At 39.9% G+C, this 24899-nt stretch overlaps 1 protein-coding gene across 1 annotated transcript in view; it reads right to left on the bottom strand.

The window, feature by feature from the left end:
* fgf10a (fibroblast growth factor 10a) overlaps positions 1 to 16871 on the bottom strand; it is a 37667-nt gene extending 20796 nt beyond the window's left edge. The window contains exon 1 of the mRNA XM_054757853.1: positions 15783 to 16871. Coding sequence (XP_054613828.1) covers positions 15783 to 16233 — 451 coding nt within the window. The 5' untranslated portion in view covers positions 16234 to 16871. The remainder of the gene's footprint in view (positions 1 to 15782) is intronic.
* Positions 16872 to 24899: the final 8028 nt, after the last annotated feature.

Genomic DNA, 24899 nt, shown 5'->3' with positions numbered 1-24899 from the left:
CTGCTATTTCCGATGGGCTGATAAGCTCGTCGTGAGTTTTTCATAGCTCGTGATTGACTCCTGTCAAACAAAGAGCTGACTGGTCCTCACCGACTGGTGCACGCCACAATATGCTATTTTATGACTCGGACATCTGCAGCTTATACACCAGAATTTACAGTATATCACAAAGATGGGATGCAGTTTTTTCTTGAAATATTTTCACATACTGTCTTTAAATTCAGCTCTTTCACACACAGATTAGGTTGAGGAACAAACTGGAGCTGCAACAATTATTATGCAGTTAATCGACAACTATTTTGATCTTTCATTAACTGTTTTTTTAAATTAAAAATGTAAATATCCTCTGATTTCAGCCTCTCAAATGTGAATAGTTTTGAATTTTCTTAGTCATCCATGAAAGCAGAGCTATTATTTCTGATTGTGTTTTACTTCACACACATCAGCTTTGACTTTGGAAAACACTCATCAACATTTTGGCCTCTTTTCTGATATGTAGCCGACCAAAGAACTGGTTGTGTATAGTTCCCATTGATTTGGTTCTTGTAGAACCTCGCCATTCGAACAACAGGCTTCAGATGAACTGACTAAGAAGAAGAAACTTTTGTATTGGAACATAACGTGTTTCCATAACCCCAGCCAATAGACACTGCTTGGTTTTCAAAATAAATGATAGACAAACAAATGCAAGAGTAAACGTGTCCCGATCCGATATCCATATCGGATATTGGTCTGATATATGCAAAAAAAAGAGTATTGTATCGACCTACACCTAAAATCTCCGATATAAGCACTCCGGTAGAGCTGCAACAATTAATCGATAACTCAATGAATCGACAACATGTTGTTAATTGATAAATATGTAAATATCCTCTGATTTCAGCCTTTCAGATGTGAATATTTTTAAATTTTCTTCCTCATCCATGAAAGCAGAGATATCATCTTTGTGTTTTAGCCAAAACAAAATATTCACACATATCAGGTTTGACTTTGGAAAACAGTGATGGGGATTTTTTTGCCTCTTTTCTGATATGTTGCGGACCCAACCACTAACTGTAGGTGTTTGCTTCATATTCAATTGGATCATCTATGTCAGGGGCCTGTAACCCGTGGCTCCGGAGCCGCATGCGGCTCTTTTATCCTTATGCTGTGGCTCCAGCTGGTTTATGCTTCTGTGTAGTCACTACGCTGTCTCTTCTGACGTCGTCATGAGCCTTTCAAAGCTCTGTGTGGGAGTTGAGCGTGTGCCGTGCAATTCTCCGCCAAAATGTCAGAGACAATGTTTTCTGGTGAGTCCGCTTGGTGAGAATCCATGATGCCGGTCAACTATTTCACTTGTTAGCTTCCATTTGTCGCTATTGAACAGTGGCAACGAAAGTGGCATGGAGAGTGGTACTGGAACTGCAACTAATCAATGTGTTACAACTTGAAACGTGACTAATTGCTCGGTGGCAACAGGTGTGGCTCGTCACTCCATCAGGAAGCCAGAAAAGGAACAATGTGCTTAAGGAAGCTATATACGTAACGTTACCTACAATTTAGGTTTTGTGGCTCCAAGTGAGTTTTAATTTAATGAAAATGGGCCAAATGGCTCTTTTGATATAAAGGTTGCCGACCCCTGATCTATGTCCTAACCCAGGGGTCGGCAACCTTTAGAATCAAAAGAGCCATTTGGGCCGATTTCCATGAAATTAAAACCCACTTAATGTTGTAACACATTGATTAGTTGCAGTTCCAGTACCACTCTCCATGCCCCTTTCGTTGCCCCTGTTCATTAGCGACAAAAGGAAGCTAACAAGTAGTTGACCAGCATCATGGATTCTCACCAAGCGGACTCACCAGAAAACACTGTCCCTGGCATTTTGGCGGAGAATTGCATGGCACACGCTCAACTCCCACGCAGAGCTATGAAAGGCTCATGACGACGTCAGAAGAGATTGAGTAGTGATTATACAGAAGCATAAACCAGCTGGAGCCACAGCGGAAGGATAAAAGAGCCGCATTTTTAGTCCGATTAATCGATTAATTAGCCCATTCCAGACTACGTCCCGGCACGTCTATCCAGCAGCGTGCAGGCCCCACGTGAACATGACAACAGTTCTAACAAGGGAGGAACAGGACAGACGAGCACCCCACCAAAACAGACGCCGCAGCAGAGTGCTAAACATGTTATGTGCTAAACAAGTCCCCCAAGGTGGCACAGTACCGAGGAAGTTCAACACGAGCCAACCCCATCGCGCATTCCAAGCAGCGACACAAAAAAACACGCTGAGGATCCTCACAAAACGGCGGAAAACAAATGTCTTCCATTTTCCATCACCCAAACAACCGATGCCGTCCAAAACATGAGAAAGTAAGTCTCTATTGCAGGGGTCACCAACCTTTTTGAAACCGACAGCTACTTCTTGGGTACTGATTCATGTAAAGGGCTACCAGTTTGATACACACTTCTGAAATAGCCAATTAGCTCAATTCACCTTAAACTACATCTTATTATTCACAATTAATGATATTCATACACTGATCATGTTAATGACTTTTCACAATAAACATCAACAATGATTTAATAAGAAAATAAATAGATACATCAATGTGCAACACTTTATTTACCCCCAGGAGTACGCCAACTGTATTTGGGGACACGTGAATAAAAATGAAAAACAATTAGCGTCCAACATTCACAATTACGAGCGCACCTGAACGCCTCATAGCACAGAGCTCACCGTCGTAGCAGAAAGGAGACGCGGCATGAAGTTCTTCATTGCCTTGTGTGAGTCATATGAATAAGTAAGTACAAGTACTTTTGATGCTTATGCTGTGTATTAAAAGTGTTTCATGTTGAAGGTTTAACCTACATTGGTGTTCCAATCCCCGCACTGCCAGCCAGGCATGTAAACAAAGATGCCAGAAAGTGAATGAGATTGAAACGTGGTATGTGACACGCTGTCGTCAATTGGCTACACACTTTACGGGCTATTGTTCATTTTCTGGATAATAAGAAACAAAGTGAAAGTCAAAACAAGACGTGCGCAAGTGCCAGCAAGACAGACAGGCAATTCCAGTGCATACTTATCAAAATAAAGCACAATGAAGCATTTCTATGATGTTTTAAATCATTTTCAAACTATTTGTTGTGCGTAAATAATAAGCTACATATGTATCTATATACCATATATTTACATTCATACAATACATTATTTAGACTTGTCGTCACGTTTAAAAAAAAAAAAACAACCTCACAATACCGACCTTTCAACTATACTAGGTCAGAGTTCATTTATATTAAACAGTTTTTAAGTATTTTTTAAAATATATATTGTCAGCTCACTGGCAAGTGGCAGTCCACGTTTCCACACAATTTATATGCAATAAAACATGGAAAGTTTAACAGTTGTTAAACATGACCAGCGTTCTCTCACACATGCACACACACACACATTACCACTTTTTCTCATTAGATTACAACTTTTTTCTCTTCATATTTGGCTTTATTCTTTATTCTTTATTCATGCATATTACATTGTTATTCTCATAAAATTGGGACTTTTTCTCGTTACATGATAACTTTTTTCTTTTAATATTTTGACACAGATGCAGTGCAGACATAAACACATGCACGGGGGATAATTAGCTGGCATTCCTGGCCGCTCTGTTCTTCCAGGCCGGCTGTCCAGATGCTCCTCCGGACTTAACTGGGAGCCCTCAGCGCTAACTTTGATGACTCCATTAAGAGTCCCACTTTCATGCAGGCTACACGAGTGTTAGCGCAGCGAGGGAAGCAGGTGGTGTGTGTATGGCAGCAGTCCTGGATGTTATCCATCACAGATGCCGTTCTCCACCTCCCACTGCTTTACTGGCTTGACTGGCCATTCGTTCTACCGCTTTTAACAATGACACTTTCGGTACTACACTCCCAGTGCAGAGGGACAGACAGGTGGGATAAAAATACGCATGAGTGAAAGTAATAGCGTCTTCAAGGCTTTTACTCTACAAAGGATGGATGCCAACGCCAAGAGCTGCAAACATAAAGAAGGGAAGTGCCGCTTTAGTTAATTGGAAGACAGAGTTGCACGTCCTACGCTTTACCACGGAGGGGTTCAAGCTTTTCTCCAGCGGGGGCCACATAGTGAACAGTGAAAGGATGCAACTTTGCCACTTTGATATTTTGTAAAGCAATGTTAGACTGGAAATACAGTATTTCAAGAAAAAAGTGAAAAAGTGTAGTCAGTTTTAAGTCTTTGCTTTTTTTCCACCCCGTTTTTGCTTTTATGTTTTATTTTAATTTTCCAAATATTTCAACTTTCTTCTTAAATAATCTTGTAAATGTTCTCGTCATAATATTATGACTTTATTGCCATGATATTTTGACTTTATTCCCTTAATATTATAATTTTATTCCCATAATGTTATGACTTTATTCCCATAATATTATGACTTTTTTATGACTTTATTACCATAATATTCTAAATTTTTCCCCCTCATAATATTACAGTTATTCTTGTAAAATTACGGCTTTTTCTCATTACATTGCAACTATTTTTTTCTTGATATTTTGACTATTCTTGTAAAATTATCACAGATTTTTCAGTTTTTGCTGTTGTTTTTTTCTTGTTAAATAAGTAAATATATTTTTATTTGTTTATGTATTCATTCTAAATAATAAATTTAAATTATATTTAAATAACATTTAAATAAAAAAATATTTTTAGAATATGCCCTGGGCCAATTAAAAAAAAAAAAAAAAAACATTCGCTGGCCGCAAATGACCCGGGACACTCCTGATATAGACTCACACATGCTAGCTTTGGGAGAGTTCCATCTTGTTACTGCAGTTACTTTTTGACTTCCTGTTTCTGTACAGCACTTCCTGCAGTGAGTGGCTATTGTCTCATCAATGTAACATTACTGACACCTAGTGGCTAGGGGTGGGGGAAATAATCGATTCTTAGATGCGTCGTGATGCGAACATTGACAATTATTAAATGATTCATAAATGTCAATACCCGATGCTGACGGAACAAAAAGACGGAAAGCGGAGATGCCGCCCGGACAGTTTATGGTGGCGCACCTAAGAGACGGGAGGCGACAAACGACTGCGATTGGCGAAAACTCCTCGCCAATGCGACGCACACGGAAGGCGACGAGCGGCTGTGACCAGCTACACCGGTGAGCGACGTGTTCACATCCAGAGCGAATTGTACAAGTCTCCCACGGTTTTGGTTGGCTGTCAGATGTGGAGGGAATTTGGGGGTGTCAAAGCAGTTCAGAGGAGGAAAAGCAGCCGGCGTTGATCGAGTACTCTTGCCAGTATTGAAGATAAACTTACATAAATGTCAGTTTAAATGAATGTAAACTTACCCGATATGTTTACTCTGGCGCCCAGGAGTTCCCATGCCGCTGTTTTTTTCGTTCTTTTTTTAGAAATGTCAAATTGCAAAAAATCGTAATTTAAAAATTTGAATTGTGGATCATTACAAATACACTTTGTTTTAGTCGAACAAAGAGAGTTAAAAGAAATTATATACAGAAAAAAATGACGCTTGGAAAAAATGGACAAACTATTGATCACAAAAAAAAAGATGCATCGATAATCGTTTTATCATCGCATGAATCGTAATGGCATCGAATGGTGAGGTGTTTTACGTCATTTAGATGTTTTTATGCTGAGAAATGCTTCAATCCAACTCTCCACTCTGATGATCTGTGAAAATTTGCCATCCCAGCACCAAAAAGCCTGATGTTCTTTTGGCCGGAAATTTCCCGAGCGCCTCCGCCTAACCCCGCGTGTTTACAAAACGATGATAGCCTCCAAGCGTCCTCCGCGTAGCATAAACAATAAAAAGGCTTCCCACCAACTCAACATTCTTTGGCATAATAATCTCCTATTTGCTCATTTTTCACAGCAGCAACTCGCGAGACGTCCGAAGCCAGATGCACCTTAAACGACCTCGTACGTGACGTCGAGGGGGTTAAAGGGCGCTCGTGCAGCCGTACATTCTCCCTCACCCACGTGGTGGGACCGACATACTGCAGATGGATTTATTCACTATATTCTACAACATATTTTGTGTTCCATTTGTAGGTAAATGATGCTACAGCAGATATTTTCCTGGTGTGTAGATTGCGCACGTACAGTACAAAGCCTCGGCATTCCGCTTCCAGTAAAAGCACATGAAAGGATGATGGGTATTGCGTGCCTCCTTTCATCATATTAATACTGTTTGTTCACCAGGTTCCGGTAAAACAAAATCAGTCAGGGATGAATCACAAGTGGCATAATTTGATCCAGACTCCTGCTTCATTTCAAAACAAGTACAACGTCTACTCAGGTGAAACCTAAAAGATGACAAATTCCCTGACATGATTCATCAAATTTGCTTAATACAGGGCTTCTCAAATAGTGGGGCGGGCCCCCCCTGGGCGCGTGAGAGGTGGGGAGCTGCCAACATGTACACATTTATGGTACTCCACATGCAATTTGACTCTTGAATACGCTTGCATGCTTCACAGCTCTCCATTTAGTTGCATTTTCCTGGTTTCACTTTCGAGTTCAGTCCACATTTCAAATCGGAGTGGGGGCTGAAAACATTTCTGCCCCCTAGGGGGTATGGCAGGAAATTATTGACAACCACTGACTTAATGTAAGATACTTTTTTAATGACAACCTTATTTTGTTTACACAAGTAGACAGGATGTGGCAAACAGTGCTCTTATTTTGAAGGCCGGAAGTGTGTCACGTGTGTTGAGAAAGCCCACTGACGGCTTTCGGGCACAAGAGTAAACGCGCCTCTCGTCCTTATTTCACTCAGAACTTGCACAACATCGATGAGCGTCGTTTGGATTAACAAGCGGTCAACCACAACACGGCGTCAACACACTCATACAGCCGCGCTAGCACGGGCTGCTAAACTAAGCTAACCCTGCTGGCTTCCATTCACACTCCGTACGAGAGGAGTTTTTTCGACAACTATTTTCCGCCACGATGGAGTGGCCCGCCAGGGAAATGCTTCCCCACACGAACGTTCCTTCTCCTCACGATGACAGCGTGTTGACTTTATTCCCGTAATATTACCACTTTTTTTCCTACCTAATTAAAAAAAAAAAGACAACTTTATTTTGTTTTGTTACTGCCTCATAAAAGTACGACTTTAACATATTTTTTCTTTAATATTTAAAACTCAATGCTACTAAAATTATGTTATTTTATCTCATAATATTACGATTTTAGTCTTAAAATTGTTAAAATTAAAAAGTTAAAATTGCACCATTTTTTCTTGTTACGTCTTTTTTCTCTTAATAGTTTGACATTATTCTTGTAAAATTACAGCTGTTTTTTTCTATTTCTGCTGTTGTTTTTTTAAGCTATTTTAACTTTCTTCTTGTAATATTACAACTTTATTCCCACAACTTATATAATTATTATATATGACGTTGTAAGTTTTTCCCCAACCTAATTTTCCAAGAATTAAAATTGTATTTTGTTTTTGGTTGTTTCTCATCATGTCACAACTTAGAAAAATTAAATTTCGTCTTTAATATTTCAACTTTATCCTACTAAAATGATTTTTTTTCTCATAATATTATGACATTATTCTCGTACAATTAGGGCTTTTTCTCGTTAGATTTTTTTTCATGCAAAATGACTGCTGATTTTGTCACTTTTGCTTTTGTTTATTTTTTTTAAATGTAATTTTCTTGTATAACTATATTTTCAGGGCCAATAAAAAAAACAGCCACTGGCCGCAAATGGCCCCCGGGACACACTTTGCCCCTGCCTTAGTACAAACCAGACATGGGCAACTTGCTGGCCAGGGTTGGGCCTGGGAAAAGAACTTTCTCTCTTTGATTGTTAAGCTGCATCAGCAAAGCCTCTCGCGGCGCGCCATCGCTGCTGAGGTTGGATGTAGTACGACGGTCATTTCAAACTTCTTCAAACATCCTGAGGCTCATGGAACAAAAAAGTCAAGCGGTAGACCCAAAAACCCATCATCATGTTTCTTCAATGAAAGAATGGAGCTTCAGGTTGCGCGGGGGCGTCAAACGGCAGCCGGCTATGTGGAGATGTCGCAGGGGGCATCCCTCATCACTGTAGGCCCTCGTCTGTGTGATAATGACTGGCTTCGCCCACTCTTTTAGAACATCCTGCTTGTTCCCCTCATCTAAATCCAATGGAGAACATTTGGGGATGGAAGGCAAGGGAAGTTTATCAGTTCCAGACAGTGGATGTCCTCCGTGAAGCCATCTTCACCACCTGAAGGAACATTCCCACTAGCCTCCTTGAAACGCTGACGTCAAGCATGCCCACAACCCACTTTTTTGGGGGGTTTCAACAGGGAAAAATGTCAATTCTTGCAAATTTTCAACCGGTCTTAAGATTGCGATCAGGAGTGTATGTCCTCTAGTGTAGGGTAGCAGTATAAGGATAACATCAGAGCAATCTTAGCAGATTGTCTGGTGATGCTGCGTCATCATTGCTGCATTATTTCTATCAGCTCAACTAATCAGTGGACTACGTCCCTCACAATGTGTGCAAGCTGACAGCAAATGAAAGCGAGGCTAGCGCAGTGAGGAGCGTGCAGGTAGTTTAGGTTTTAGTGTATGTTTTCAGAGCACAGCTGAATGTAATTGTTGACTTTGGCAGCTTTCGCTGGACTCGACCACGGCTTCAGTGTTTTCGGAGCGAGCCGGCTCGCCCCAGTGACGTTTGCACGCCACTTTAATTTACCGAGAGAGGAGTCCATGAAGATGTCAGAGTAACTTTGAAGCCAAAGCAACGCTGACACTAACCTCTGCCGCGTCCCCTAGCGCCCCATAACTCTCTTTTATGAGGCCACACTGATACGTGTTCCCACGAGAACACCCCCACAGAGAAGAACCAAGCGTCCTACAGACATAACAGAATAGACATGTTAGACCACGTTGGACGATGTGTTACATGTTTTGAAAAGGGGGACGTTAGGGGTTAGAGCTGGGGTGTGCAAAGGTTTTTCCTCCAGCGAGGGCCACATAGTGAAAAATGCCACTTTGATATTTTGTAAAGATATGCTACCAAGTTGTATATACTTCAAGAAAAAAGTGCATCTCAGCTTTGGCATTTAGGTGAAAAAAACCCATTATTTACTTTTTTGACGATAATCGATATTGTCCAACTCTCAATTTCTGATTCCGATGTCAACCGATACTGATATGTGTAACATACTGTATATCCTAGCTATCTATCTAGCTATCTATTTATGCACAAGTTCCGATTACGAGGAATAACACAGGACGTGACAAAGTATTTCCACGTGTTGCCGCTTCAATAACGGCAAGTACGGGAGCCCATAGGCCATACATACAGCAGTTTTTAATTATCCCTTTTCATTATAAGGAAAAACCCGATACCGATATTGAATTTTTATGCCAACATCGGCGGACCTATATTATTGGATATCCCTACTATTATTAATATCAACTTCAAATTTCAACATTTTTCTTAAACAATCTTTGTATATTTTCTTCTCATAATATTATGTATCGATTAGATCATAGATATATCATAGATTATATATCGATATCTATATAATATTTTGACTTTATTATCATGTTATGTTATTAGAATTTTTCCCAACGTAATTTCACAAAAATTACAACTTTTTGTTTTGTTTGTTTCTCATAATATTACGACTTAAAAACAAGTGACTTTTTTTGTTTAATATTTCAATATTTACAATGAAGTTATTTGTTCTCATAATATTGCTGGTTTGGTCTTATAAAATTGCAAAAAAAAAAAAAAATACAACTTTTTGTTTTGTTTCTTTGTAATAATATTACGACTTAAAAAACCCCAAACAATTCTTTAATATTTCAACTTTATGCTCCCAAAAAAAACATTATTTCTCTTCATAATATTATAAGTTGGGTCTTGTAAAATCGCAACCTTTTTTTTCATTCCAATACGACTTTTGTCTGCTAATATTTTGGCTTTATTCTCATAAAATTACAGCTGTTTTTTCCCCATTTCTGCAGTTTTTTTTTATTTTCTAACTTTTTCAAATTTTTTCGTATAAATTTTCTTTTCACAATATTCTGACTTTATTTTCACAATATTTTTACCGTATTCCTATAGTCTTTAATATATAAACTTTTTCCCAACATAATTTTCCAAAAATTGCAGCTTTATTTTGTTTTGTGTTTTTCTCATAATATTATGACTTAAAAAAAAATATTATTTTTTCTTATTCTTATTCTTATTTCAACTTTATGCTCCTAAAACAACGTTATTTCTCTTCATAATATTAAGAGTTTGGTCTTGTAAAATTGCGACTTTTGTCCATTACAATGCGACTTTTAAATAATAACAATCATAATAAATAAAATAATAAAATAAATAAGAAATAAAATAAAGAAAAAAACAAATATATAAGTAATATAAACAAATAATATATGATAAATAATAATACAATAAAATAATAATAATAATAATAATAATAATAATAATAACAATAATAATAATAATAATAATAATAATAATAATAATAATTATTATTATTATTATTATTATTATTATTATTATTATTATTATTATAATAATATTTATTATAATAATTATTATTATTATTATTATTATTATTATTATTATTATTATTATTATTATTATTGTTATTATTATTAATAATAGTAATAATTGTAATAATAAAAATACGTTTTATTTGGATAGCACTTTACACACCACACTTTGGACATCCCTGGGTTAGAATATAAATTTAATCTAAGAGTAAACTCAAAGGAAGCAAGAAAAAGGATTTGGACTCGCGCTTCATTCAGCCTTACTTTAAGATAGAGTAGAAATTCACCACTTCATGCACCACGTGGAGCCATTTTTCCTTGAACAAATCCTCCTAACTGGGGGTCGCTAGGTAAAGGTTAAACTGCGAGGCGGCGGGGTGGCGCAATTAGCACGGAGGTGGAAAAACGTCCCCTAAATCTGAATGCGAGAGGTGCCATAAAGTGTGCCACCTTCAATACGTTCCCACCAGCGGGGGCAGCAGGTTTGACGCTCTAACTTTGAAATGTGCGGCTGGCGCGGCCACACGTTAAGGATGGCGGCCGTAAACCCCGGGAGTGATGTACTGCTCTTGGCTCTGACAACATGATTAGAAAATTCAAGTTGTGGAGGAGATGCTTGACCCGGGTGCTGGGCCTAAACCGTCTTCATCACCTCTGACTCCATCTAATGACGCTCATTTGCAAGCTGAACCCCCTCCCCCCCAACACCACCCCCCCAGACTATGAGAGCTTGACAACCGCACTACAAAGAAAGACGCTTATATGAGATGTATGCAGAAAAATAATCTCTTGGCAGCTGTTTGTTCCATTTCTGCTACATCCATTTTTTTCCTGTAAATTTTCAACTCTATGCTTCGAAAATAAAGATTTTTCTTCATAATATCACAATTTTGTTCCTGTAAAATTGCGACTTTTTTATTTTTACAATATGACTTTTTCTCTTAATATTTTGACTTCCTTCTTGTAAAATTACAGGTTTTTTTTTCTGTGTTGTTTTTTAAAATTATTTTTAACTATTTCAACTTTTTTTCCTGTAAACTTTCTTCTCACAATATTATAACTTTATACGCATAATATTTTGACCTTATTCCCATAGTATAACAGTTTTCTCCAACCTTATTTTACAAATATTATAACGTTTGTTTTTTTTTTGTTTCTCCTAAGGTTACACCTTAAAACAAAAAATCATATTTTTTCTTCAGTATTTAATCTCTTTGCTACCAAAATGACATGATTTTTCCTCATAATATCAGAAGTTTATTCTCGTAAAATGTAGATTTTCTTCTTATAATATGAGATATATCCCGTAATATTTTTACATTATTCCCGGAGTGTAACTTTTTCCGCAACTTAATTTTCCAAAACATTACAACTTTATCATTTTTCTTTTTTTAAAAATCTTTTTTTCTTTAGTATTTCAACTTTTTGCTACTGAAATGACTTTTTTTGCCATTTTGATATATTTTGTAAAGCAACACATGTAGATATGCTAAGAAGTCATCTGTATTTCAAGAAAAAAACTGCATCCCAGTTTTGCCGAATAGGTGAAAAAGTATATTATTTGTATATTATTTGTATATTATTTGTATCAACTTCACTCTTTCATCTTCACTCCAATTTTTGCTGTTTTTTTTTTATTTAATTGTCCGAATATTTCAAAAATTTTCTGAAATAATGTTCGTACATTTTCTTCTCGTGATATTTTGACTTTATTCCCATAATATTGTCATTTTCCCCAAACTTATTTTCCAAAAATTACAACTTTATTTTGTTTGCTTGTTCATCATAATATTATGACTTAAAAAAACAAAATTTTTTAAAAAATATTTCAACTTTATGCTATTAAAATGACATTTTTCCGCATCATATTACAGTTTACTTGTAAAATTGTGACTTTTTTCTTTTCACAATGTGACTTGTTTTCGTAATATTTTGACTTTGTTCTGCTAATGCTTAAAAATGACGAAAATACTGTAAGTATTACATGTTATCATGAATGTACCTGCATGTACTACATGCTCACGACATTGATAGAAAACCATAAAACCTTGTTGGAGGTGTTTTAATAGCGGCCTTTCTAGGAGGAATAGCTGTGTCCCATTACTTGCATTAATTAGCTGCCTCTTTTGAGCTGTTTTTATACCAGAAAGGAGAAAGAGTGCGGTGCGCGGTCGTGTCTCACATAAGGATTGTGGATGATGGTCAAAATTCCCCCCAAAAAGTGCACTTTTCCTTGAACTTTTAGACACCTGAGTTTGTGCGGCGGAGACATGCTGCATTTTTGCTTGTATGTTACATTTAGTGTGTGTGAAAGCTATTTTTTTGCGCTGTCTTACCCGCCATGTGTTTTTAATGAGCAGGAATCGGCCTCAAAAGAACACATTTTTGCATTTACAGTACATGGAGGCTTTTGAAGCTCTCTTGGCACCGGCAGCCCCGACCCTATGTAGGATGCATGCATACATACATGAATGTATCTATATGGCTTTTTTTTTTTCTTTTTTTTTTACAAACAAGCTAATTGACAACGTAGAACAGATGTGCGCCGCGTCAAGGAAGGGTCACGTTGCCAAATGATCATGTGGAACATCGCCACAACATCAGCGTTCTCACTCAGGGGGACGGTGCCGTATGTAGCCTCGACTTTTATTTGATGAAGGGAGCCATTTGTTTGGAGCGCATGCTAAATAGCTGGAGGTGGTGTGTTAGCGTAAACATACATGCAAGCTTGTGCGCAGATGTGAGCATACGTCAAAGCATGATTCATCCCCGTCCTTAAATCATTCCCACTTGCAGAACGTGAGGCTAAAAAACCTAATAAGCCCAGAAGATAACTTCTGATTTATAGTCCAATCTAGAAGGTTCTGTCCTCTGATGGATTGGGCCGCTCATGCCATGACCTGATGCCATTACGCTTAGCGGCTTGTTGCACCATCAAAGTTGAGTGAGTGTGTGTGCGACTGCAAGCAGGAGGAGGGAGGAAAAGACGCTAATTGAAATTCCTTCAGCCATGTCTGGCAGAGCCTTGGTGTCTGAGTGGCACATACACACACACATTCACACTGGACCAGGCCCTAATAAAAGTGGGCTTTGCCATATGGAGACCATGTGCAAGACTGGCCTCTCTGTGTCCGTGCACACGTCCATCTGCGTGCACGCGCTCGGCAGGAGAAGCATTGACGCGTACGAAGGTGTGCAACTCGTCACCATCTGTGCAGGAAGACACGCCTACGGCAGGCATTCAAGTACAGGTAGATGCGTCGCAATGGCTTCGAAAAATGCGGAGTTCACATCGTTCACTTGTTCACCTCTCCCCCCAAAAGCACCTCAGGCCGTGGAGCTGTTCTCAGCCTCGCAGGCCAGAAGACGGGCCGTCTAGCTCCCAGATGTGTTTACATGAAGATGTTTCTTTTTTTGTCTGTAGCGTGATAACTAGAGATGCACGATATCTTCTTTTTTTCCAAACCTATAGCGATAACTTTCTGTTTCTCCAGACCGATACCGATAACCTTTTTCTATCTACTTTTTAAATATAGAATTAAGTGTAGTTTGTGCACACCAGGAGGTAAGACAGACTGGAACAAATAAGGGTTTGATTAATCTGTCCTAATCAAATATGGAGACATTACTACTAACACATCACTACTATCAGGTGAACCAGAGTATAGAGGGGGAAGGAGCCACTTGGCGAGGCCCAGCAAGGTGCACTGTAGTCGGGCACACGCTCCGAGCAACCGGTGTGATGATACGGAGGTCAGGTATGGAGCTTGAGGAGTTACTATTACGGTACTTTTTGTCATAACACTGTGACGTTATTCCCATAACATTTGGACTTCTAATAATAATATTAATATTACATAATATCACAATAATAGTAATATCATAGTAATAGTAATATAATAGTAACTTTTTCCCCAACCTAATTTTCCAAAAATTGCACCTTTATTCTTTGTCTAGTTACTAATGTTGCAAAAACGATTGCAGAAATTGTGATTTTTTTTCACATTATTGTTTATTTTAATATTTCTACTTTATTCCGCTAAATCTACTGCTCTTTTTTTCATTGTTTGTTAGTTTTTGTGTTTAATTGTATTTTTAAAATGTGCTTACAGAGGTCTGGAGAACCGGACTACAGAGTGGGAGGAGCCACCTTGCGTGGCCCAGCAAGGTGGAAGTTGCGTCAGGACGCTGAAGTCACAGGCAGGAGAGCAAAAGAAGCACCGCACAGTAGAGGTAATCTCGCCTCATTGGAGTGTTTTTTTTAAATGATCGGTTATCTAAACATCGGATTTATCGGTATGACCTCATAATTCTCTCATATCAGCCCGATAATTATCGTGCCCCCCCAGTGATAACTCTTTATATAGGTTGCTTGGTATCCCTGCTCTAATGACCTCCTTGCCAAGGACGCATCTGCATTTAGTTTTACTGTGAAAACTGGGGATTTAAACAGCGGTGCTGACAAAAGGAGGATGTGCTTAGTCCATCCATCCATCCATCCATCCATCCATCCATCCATCCATCCATCCATCTTCTTCCTCTTGTCTGAGGTCGGGTCATGGGGGAGCCTAGGCTTCCCTCTCCCCGGCTACTTCGTCCAGCTCCTCCCGGCGGATCCCGAGGCGTTCCCAGGCCTGTTAATAGACATAGTCTCTCCAACGTGTCCTGGGTCTTCCCCGAGGCCTCCTACCGGTCGGACGTGCCCTGAACACCTCCCCAGGGAGGCATCCTGACCACATGCCTGAGCCACCTCATCTGGCTCCTCTTAATGCGAAGGCGTAGCGCAGCAGAGTTTCTCCTGGTTGACAGTGCTTCTCGCCTTATCTCTAAGGCAGAGCACGGCCACATTATGGCAGAAACTCATTTCGGCCGCTTGTACCCGCCATCGGTCACTACCCAAAGCTCATAGGTGAGGGTGGGAAAGCAGACTGACCGGTAAATTGAGAGCTTTACCTTTCGGCTCGGCTCCCTCTGCAGACGTCGCACCAATCCGCCTGTCGGTCTCACGGCCCAACAGGTGGATCTGCGTGTCCATGCATGCTCACCTCCTCCGTAGTACAAGTTCTCCTGGATCCCCATTTTTAAGTATCCCCCCGGTTGATGATGTCCCCTCAAAGATGGAGAGACTTCCTTTTTTACGTGTATGATGGATGTTGACCGGTTGTACTTATAGTAACTTGGGAACTCAATATTTCCTTTCAAATGCCAGAACCAATCAGGTGAAAGTGACTTACTGTACGGATCGTCCTCACTTTTGGTGCCGTTGACTTTCCCCTTCTTGTCGATGCGGAGGAAGAACTTCTGGTAGGAGAAGAGTTTTCGCCGGCGGACGTCTCCCTGCAGGTGGTTGTAGCTGCTGCGCACGTGGCGCCCTGCCACGGCAGAGGAGGACAAGGACAGGTTTGTCGCCCGCGGCAATCTGGCAGAGGAGGCGTGCAGGGGCGACGGTGAGCTGGAGGATGTCGGGGTTTCCTGGGGCGGGCTCCCTCCTCCGGCATGGTGGCTCTGGTTGAAACTCAGCGGCGGAGGAGAGGGCTGGGGCGAGGACGAGGAGGGTCCAAGCAGGAGGAGCAAGAGAAGGAAAGCGAGGGGGAGTAGGCGCGTGGAGGTTGCGTAGCTGCGGTGGCAGGGGTGGGAGGAGAGCCAGGCGACGGGTGCACCTTGTGTCACTGTCCATCTACACATGGTAGTGGAGCTGGAGGAGCTGTGGAGGTGCTCAGGGGCTGGGGCATGCTGAGATGAGCGGCAGGGAGAGGGAACAAGAGCAGGAGAGGCCCCCTCCTCCAACCCACAACCACCACCTTTTGTACCAGAGTACGATGGACGCTTCTCGGCGCTGTTTGTTTATTCCTCAGGAGCTCTTTAGGAATGCTTTGACATCCATAAGTCAGATCACCTCAGCCTGAGCAACTGGAGGGCAGGGGGGCGCCTTCGTCCTCCCTCCAACACTTCACTCCCAGTCGTCCTCACACACTTAAAACCCTCAAGTTCATTGATACAGAATCAAACACCAGTCCCCGCACCGCTCTCTTCCAGTCCCAGGAGGTGGTGAGAGATGGTCCACCGCTTCGGTACCACAACAAAAAGTTCAGCCAGTACCAAAAAAACAAAACAAAAAAAAACTTTGAAAACAAAATGTCCACAGAAATCCGAGACAAAGCAAGAGGTGAAAGAATCCAGACTTTGAAAGTGTAAGCGGGGCCGTGGTCGCTCCTTGTGTGAGCGCTCCGAGCAGAGCGTCGCCTTCTGTAGCTCTCTCTCTCGCCCTCTCTTTCTTGGCCTCTTCTTCCCTCCCTCTCTCTTTTCTCCCTCTCTCCCTTGCCTGTCTCTATCAGCTGTGTGGACTCGATCCTCGTCTCTGCTTTCACCTTATTTATCTGCTGCAAACCCCCGCCCTCCTGCCCACATGTCATCTCTTAGTGTGATTGGACGTCTATGGAGACCACTCGGCTTTGAAGAACTGTGTGCATTTATGTGTGTCTGGTCGAAGGTGAGGGGGGGGGTCTGACACACACACACACACACACACACACACCCCTTCCCCCTCACCCCCTGGTTTTTCTGTCTCCTCCCATTGCTGAGCACGGAAAAGTTCATGACTGTAATATGTCGTATTAAACATACAGCAGAGCAACACATATGCATGTACTGTAATAGCACATTTTTATAAAGTGAATGATGCTTGGATCTTTCCAGGAGGTGCTTATCAATTTATTTATTCAGCTTTCAGTCATCAGCAGTGGGGGTGCACGATATGAAGCCATACCGGTAAATCCAATAACGTAAAAAAATACTGTAGCTCCGATAATTTAAAAAAAAATGCTCCAATGAGGCGAGATTACCCGTAACTGTGCCTGTGAGCAAATCAAGCGCTCCTTTTTCTCCTGCCTGTGACGTTAACGGTCTGTCGTAACTTCCCCTGAGCGCACTTGTAAACTGAGCTGGGATTAGACCGTCCTGAGACAGGTTAGTTGCACCCTACTGGTGATGTGTTGCTGTAACCCTAACCCTAACCCCCTAACCCCCTAGCCCCAAACCCTAACCCTAACCCTAACCCTCGTTGTACCAAATGCTCCGCTATGAGGGGAAAAAAACCCTCAATAGCCAGCGCCGCGGTGTTTCAAAAGTGCAAAAGGTTTGCTCGAGACCTCCGTGCCGGCACACAGGGTTCTCGGAGCGTGCGCCCGAATACAGTGCACCTTGCTGGGCCAGGCCAGGTGGCTCCTCCCGCTCTATAGTCCTCTTGTCCTGACCTCGGTAGGCACATTTTGAAAATACAATTAAACAAGAAAACTAACAAAAAATGAAAAAAGAGCAGTAATATTAGCAGAATAAAGAAGAAATATTACAGTAAAGTCATAATATTAATATAAAAAAAATCCACAGTACTTTTTGCAATATTAGTAACTAAACAAAGAATAAAGTTGCAATTTTTGGAAAATTAAGTTGGAGGAAAAAGTTGTGATATTACAAGTCAAGTGTGGATGAGCATAAAGTTATCTGTGTCGGCTTGAGAAAAAAAATACTGTGCATCTCTAATTGATTTATATTTGTGGCAACATTCTTTCAATTGCGACTGGGCGTATGTATCATCTTTACCAATTAGTTTGGCTTACTGGAAGAACCCCCACCAGTTTTCCTGGATCGTGCACGAAGAAGGTTCTAACATTTGGAGCGTTTAAGTATCCAGGTGTTGTGTCTGGTTTGGTCATCGTTTCATTTCCTTTTCACAAAGTCATCATTTCAAGATGATTCCAAGGTCTGTTCTTTCCTTTTTTCTTTTTGTTTGAATTTTACTGGAAGCTGCTGCAGCTCATGGACACTCGGCCGATGTCACTCACGGATGATCGTAGTCGGGAGCATGAAACTCTGATTGGAGCATCCCTAGTTTCAACCTTTGTCTTGTAAATTTCCTTCACGTAATCATGACTTTATTCCCATATTATTTTGACTTTGTGTAAAATTACTGCAGTTTTTTTTCTTGCCGTAGCATGAGTTCCCAAAAATTACAATTGTTTTGTTTATTTTCATAATATTGTGACTTTTAGAAAAACCTTTGCTTAATATTTCAACTTTATGCTATATGCTGCTAATATTACATTATTCTCCTAAAACTGTGACTTTTTCACATTAGATTGCTTTTTTTCTTTATATTTTGCCGTTATTCTCATAAAATGACAGTGTTTTTTCATTTCTACTGTTTTTTAAATTTCCCAACTATTTCCTCTTGTACCTTTTCTTCTTGTAATTATGGCTTTTTTTCCCGTAATATTTTAACTTTATTCTCGTAACCTTGTGACTTTTTATGTAACCTGATTTCCCAAAAATAACAACTTTATTTGTTGTTTTCATATTATTATTATTACTTTTGATAAATAACTTAGTAACAGCTTGTTACTAAAAGTATGTTATTTTTCCTCCTCCAATAATGACATTATTCTCGTAAAATTGCGACTTATTTTGACTTTATTTTCATACAATTACAACTTTTTTTTTAAATTTCCCAACTCTTTCTTGTAAATTTCCTTCACATAATTATGACTTTATCCACATGATATTTTGACTTTATTTGTGTAAAATTACAGGGGTTTTTTTTGTAAATTTTCTTCTTGTAATTATGTTTTTATTCCCTGAATATTTTGACTTTACACTAAGTCCCCTACTAACGAACATCCGACGTGCGAACTTTCGAAAATACGAACACAAGCCGACTAGTCTATATTTTCATGTGTTTTGTCTTATAAGTCCATATTTATACTGCTACATGCTTGACCAGCAGAGGGCACTGTGACACTGCTAATGGGAGTAACAGCGGGAGAACAAGAGGAGGACGGGAGGAGGGGAGGAGAGAGAAAGCTACATTGTGGCTGTATGATACAACCCAGACAGAGCGTGTGATGAAAGTTTATGAAGAGTTAATAGGCCTGCTTAATTCTACACCACCCACAGAACACTACCTCTTTTAGAAGAGTCTAACCACCACCACCATTTGTCCTTTTTTTCAATAACTCCTCCTCCTCTTCCACCACAACGACGTATGCTGGACCACTCCTCTTCAAAGGTAAATAACATTTATCATTGCGTATTATTATATCACTTTTATTATTGTTTTTTTCATTAATGATCCTGGTTTAATATTACTACTGCATCCAAACTCATATTTACATACATACACATATACTGTATATGTATACACGTACATGTAGTACCTATATCATTGGTAATATTACCTTTTACCCGAGTTAAGAACAATTGGACCTAAGAACGGTCGTCTGGAACCAATTGTGTTCGTTAGTTGAGGACTTAGTGTCTTTTCGTAACATTGTGACTTTTTCTGTAACCTGATTTCCCCAAAATGACAAAGTTTTGTTTGTTTTCATAATTTTATGACTTAACGATAAATAACTTTTTTAAATATTTCAATTATTTGCTACTAAAATTGTTATTTATCCTCATAGTATTACGACATTATCCTTGTAAAATTGCAACTTTTTCACATTAGATTACAACTTTTTTCTCTTCATATTTTTTACTTTGTCATAAAATTTTAGCTTTTTTTCATTTCTAGGTTTTTATTTCCCAACTATTTATTCTTGTAAATTTCCTTAACATAATTATGAATTTATCCTCATTGCTATTTGGACTTTATTCATATGAAGTGTTTTTTTCCCATTTATTTATTTATTTAAATTTTCCAACTGTTTCATTATGTAATTATGTTTTTATTCCCATAATATTTTGACTTTATTCTTGTAACATTATGACTTTTTCTGTAACCTGATTTCCCCAAAATGACAACTTTATTCGTTGTTTTGTTTGTTTTTATAAAAATACATTTTATATATAATATTTCAACTTTGTGCTACTAAAATGACGTTATTTTTCCTCATAATATTACGATGGGGTTTTTTTTGTAAAATTTCAACTTTTTTACGTTAGATTACAACTTTTTCCTCTTAATATTTTAACTTTGTCCTTGTAAAATTACTGCTGATTTGTGACATTATACTTTTAGAATGTGCTGCAGACCAATAAATGGCTAAAAATGGCCACACTTTGTAAAAATGTATTTAGGGACATGAAGGAAATATTCGTACTTACTTAGTAGCACTTACAGGTCAACGCCGACTGATAAGCTTCAGCACCACGGACAGCATTTTTTTTTTTTAAACATTGTGGTTATTCAACATGCCACGTGTGGTTGAAGACCCTCAACTGTGACATTACTACGTCTCTTTGTGTCAGGTTGTTTGATATATTTGGGTCCTGGGAGCCCCTCTGTAGCACATCTGCGTGAAGAACACCGAGAGCACAATGTCACTGGAGGAGAGACGAGCGTGCGGTCAGCCACCCACAGACGCACGCGTAGCTTCAAACGGACGAATCGTGTTATCATCCTTGCTTTGTAGCAGTCGTAAACACAAATGACTATTGTTAAATGATCGGTTACTGATCAGTGATGCACGCCACGGCCTGCCCGGGCCCCCGCCGGCCTCATGAAGTTGTGTGCGAGCGCCATAATGCATTTCAGATGTTGCATGTCGCTCGTCCGTGAGGGGAAGAAATGTTTCGTCACAGCAGAAAACAATTTGTTGGATGCAGCCAAGCAGCGCACCCCTCCCTCCCTTCTAAACTACTTAGGAAGGCTGTAGGGGTTTCCCTGTCTGGAAAGGATTTGCAGATAAATGTACTTTGCATTGCCGACTTGCTTTATATTATTTAAAGAGTCCGTCTGCAAAACCTGCTAAGTCTGTTTTAGGTTGTAGTATTGGATACGCCAGTGATTGTCAACTGGAGGGTCGCGACCCACTAGTTGTTTTCAGTGGGGCGCCAGCTTTGCCTGGGGGGGGGGGAGTGGACTGTTACCAGTCTCTTTAAAGATACCATATTTGAGAAGTTTAACTTGAAACATTGTTGCAATTTAGAACCACTGGTATAACACATTCATGTACTGTACAGTCGTCCCTAGTTTATTACAGTTCATTGGTGCCAGACCCGACCACCATAAGCGAATTTTGTAGTTATCTTGTCATTATTTTTGGAGTTAGAGCAAAGAAAGCCTATTCATGACTTTCTAAATGCGGGTTTTAACATTATTAGAGCCCTCTAGACATGAAATAACACCATTATTGTCACCTTTACACTCCAGTTACCCAATATAGTAAACATAATAACAGAGAATAAGACACATAAAGATATAGAAAAGCTATTTACAGCCTTCTAAATATGCTTTTAAACATTATTAGAGCCCTCTAGACATTAAATAACACCCCTATAGTCACCTTTGCACTCCTGTTAGCCAATGTAGTAAACATAAGATAAAATAAGACACATTAAGATATAGCAAAACCTATTTACAGCCTTCTAAATATGCTTTTTAACATCATTAGAGCCCTCTAGACATGAAATAACACCCCAATAGTCACCTTTAGACTCCTATTATTCTTTGTTTATGTCACATTGTGCAGGCTATGGGATGACACCAGGGACATAACAGATGGGCGCCGCTTTCCAAAACGTAAAGGAAAAGTGCACTCTTTTTGGAATTTTGCCCATCATCCACACTCCTTGTGTGAGACATGAACACGTGTAGTCCTCTTTTCTGTGCGTTCTAAGGATAGAAAAACAGCTAAAAAGAGGCAGCTAATTAACGCAGGTAATGGGACACACCTATTCCGCCTAGAAAGGCCGCTATTAAAACACCTCCAACCATGTTTTATGGTTTTCTATCCATGCGGTGCGCATGTAGTAACAGTCACATTCATGATGACATGATAACGTTAACGGATATATGCACGTCACATTATATGCAAAAGGAGCATTTTGGAGTCTTTATAGGTGCCTCCCATTTTGTGCAGTAATTTTAATTTAAAAATTCTCTTTTTATCTGTTTTTCTATCTTTAGAACGCACACAAAAGTGATAGACGTGTGTTCATGTCTCACATGAACCTGCAATAAAAACCTGTGGTTCCGGCGATCAAGTCTGGTGCTTGTCTCACTGAACATTTACTGACACCTCAGGACCAATATGACATACTACATTCATAAGTAGTCTTAATGGTTTATACTGTATTTGTATTTTAGTTCAATTGGCCATTTTCATGCATAAAAATGCTTAATTTGGGCAAAAAATATGTACAATTTACTTGAATATGCAGATTTACTTAATAATAGGCTGTAGTCAACCGTGAAACAGCAATTGTTTATTAATGAATTCACTTTTGAAAACCTGTGATAGAGTGAGGGACCACTGTATTAAATATCACAACAGTGGCGTATTTGGTTTCAAAAAATGTCGACGGTAATATCAATTCATGTCCATTTGTAGGGCCTCATGACATCCATTTTATTTTTTCCCTAATTCTGTTTCTTCCCATTTTCATTTTTTAGAATTCCGTTTTTTACATTTCACTTATCTTTACCAGCACAGAGTGTGTGCTTTTTGGGTTAGTGAATAAAAAATCTGTTAATTAAATGCAAAAATCCTTACATTTATTGATGCAACACATCAATGGACAATTTAGGCCAGTAATGGGGTGTCACACTCTGCACACGTTGCTACTAAATCGTTTTTGGGATAAAGTTAAATGTAGTCGCAAGATGCAAGTTCAACTGCATATGTAAGATATTTTTATGACACTCTTATTTTGTTTACACACTTAGACATGGGGCAAACGGTGCTGTCATGTTGATGCCGGGAGTGTGTTCTTGTGTTCCGTGTGGGCTGAGAATGTCTGTTTACGGCTAAGACGAGCTGGATGCAAAAATAATGATTCTCTTCTTTTTTCACTCAGAACCTGCACGTCGTTGTGAAACGCTCCTTATTCGCACACACACAATCCCACTAGCACGCTAAACTAAGCTAACCCCGCTAGCTTACAGTCACGCGCCGTAAGGGGAGTTCCGCCAACTTTGGCCGTTGTTTATCGCCATTTCAACATGTTTAATTTGGGAGGGGGCGGTTTAGTGTTTGTAATGACATTCCGCCACGACTGAGTTGAGTTCCTGGGATTTTTTATTTTGGCGGCCGGTTTCGGCTGTCTACCCGGAAACGACAAGCCGGCATTTTCAGATTCTCCCCCTCTGGAAGCCGTTTTCAAAAAGTTGAAACCAAAGGCTGAAACCACTTACAGTATGTGCAGGCGATCTTTCTTCTTCTTTAGTTTGGTGTGTCACGTGGTTCCGTCTGTGTTTCTGTTTACAGCGCCACACGTAGCTGTGCCCTGTGTATTACATCCTTTTCACCCTGTCATCCGTTCCCGTCTGGATGCAACTATTTAGGTACTAATCCGACACAATGTGGACGCCAAGGAACATTTCCGTGTGCACAGGGCCTCAGAATTGCTGCGGTCGGCAAGTCCATTTTTCCCACACTAGTGGTGGTGGAGGTGGTGGGTTTTGTGGCCCACAAGGCCAAATTGGCATTTCTTAGCCACTTAAAGGCAACTTGACGGGGGAGGTAGCCTGAGGCAGGAGGAAGCCATTCAAGTTGGAAACGAATCCTTCAAATGTGTTACATTTGTAGGGAATATGACATGACCAAGTGTGTTAAGATGCGGCCGCATTTCCTTTTTCATCCCAAAGAGTATAAGTGTCTTGTGGTTTCGGCTTAAACCAGGCAGGATTTCGATCCGTAAATGTTGGGGGCTCGTCTGACACAGGTCCCCTCTGGCTCTGTTGCTCATGCCTTAAATGAGTCTTGATTGCTCATGCCTGGAAGGAAGACATCATTAGGGACCAGCAGTTTGGCTCAGTGATTCTAATTGTTTCATTGCGTTTCGGGCTGGTGGCTTTGAGCACATTATACTCCCCAAACCACCTCTGCACAAATGGAGCTGGCACTTAAGTTTAATGAAAGACACATTACAACTCTTAGAGACACAAATAGGAGGTCTCACTCTGAACAAATTTACACCACAGTGTCAAAGAAATGCACAACAATGACGCCGGTTCTATTGAGTCATGGTTTTGTTAGGCCTAATCACTGAGCATTTGGAATGTTCTGCACTTGAAATGGAAACAAACAGATCAGCGGGTCAACTGTGGCAATCAGACCAACTAAGAAGTAAGCACCTCTCTCTCTCAGGCAGCGTCTGAAGGTGAGACAGCCGTCATCAGCCTTCAGATCACGTAAACAAAGATGTTCCCGGATTGAGACATGGAATACCGCGGCTAGTGCTTTGGTGTAAGAGAGCTTTATTAGTCACACAACAGTTTTCACAATCCTGATCATGTTTCTTTCATATTTACACAATGATGTGGACGTTTTATTCATCAGACAAGGAAGGTTGCATCTTAACAGAAAGTGGAGCTTTTTGGAAAATAGCAAGCTGCGGGGAGGTTAAAGGAA

This window comes from Dunckerocampus dactyliophorus, chromosome 17 (genome assembly GCF_027744805.1).
Source record: "Dunckerocampus dactyliophorus isolate RoL2022-P2 chromosome 17, RoL_Ddac_1.1, whole genome shotgun sequence".
Lineage (NCBI taxonomy): Eukaryota > Metazoa > Chordata > Actinopteri > Syngnathiformes > Syngnathidae > Dunckerocampus > Dunckerocampus dactyliophorus.
Note: the sequence above shows the minus strand (reverse complement) of the source record. Positions and strands in the feature narration are given on the sequence as shown.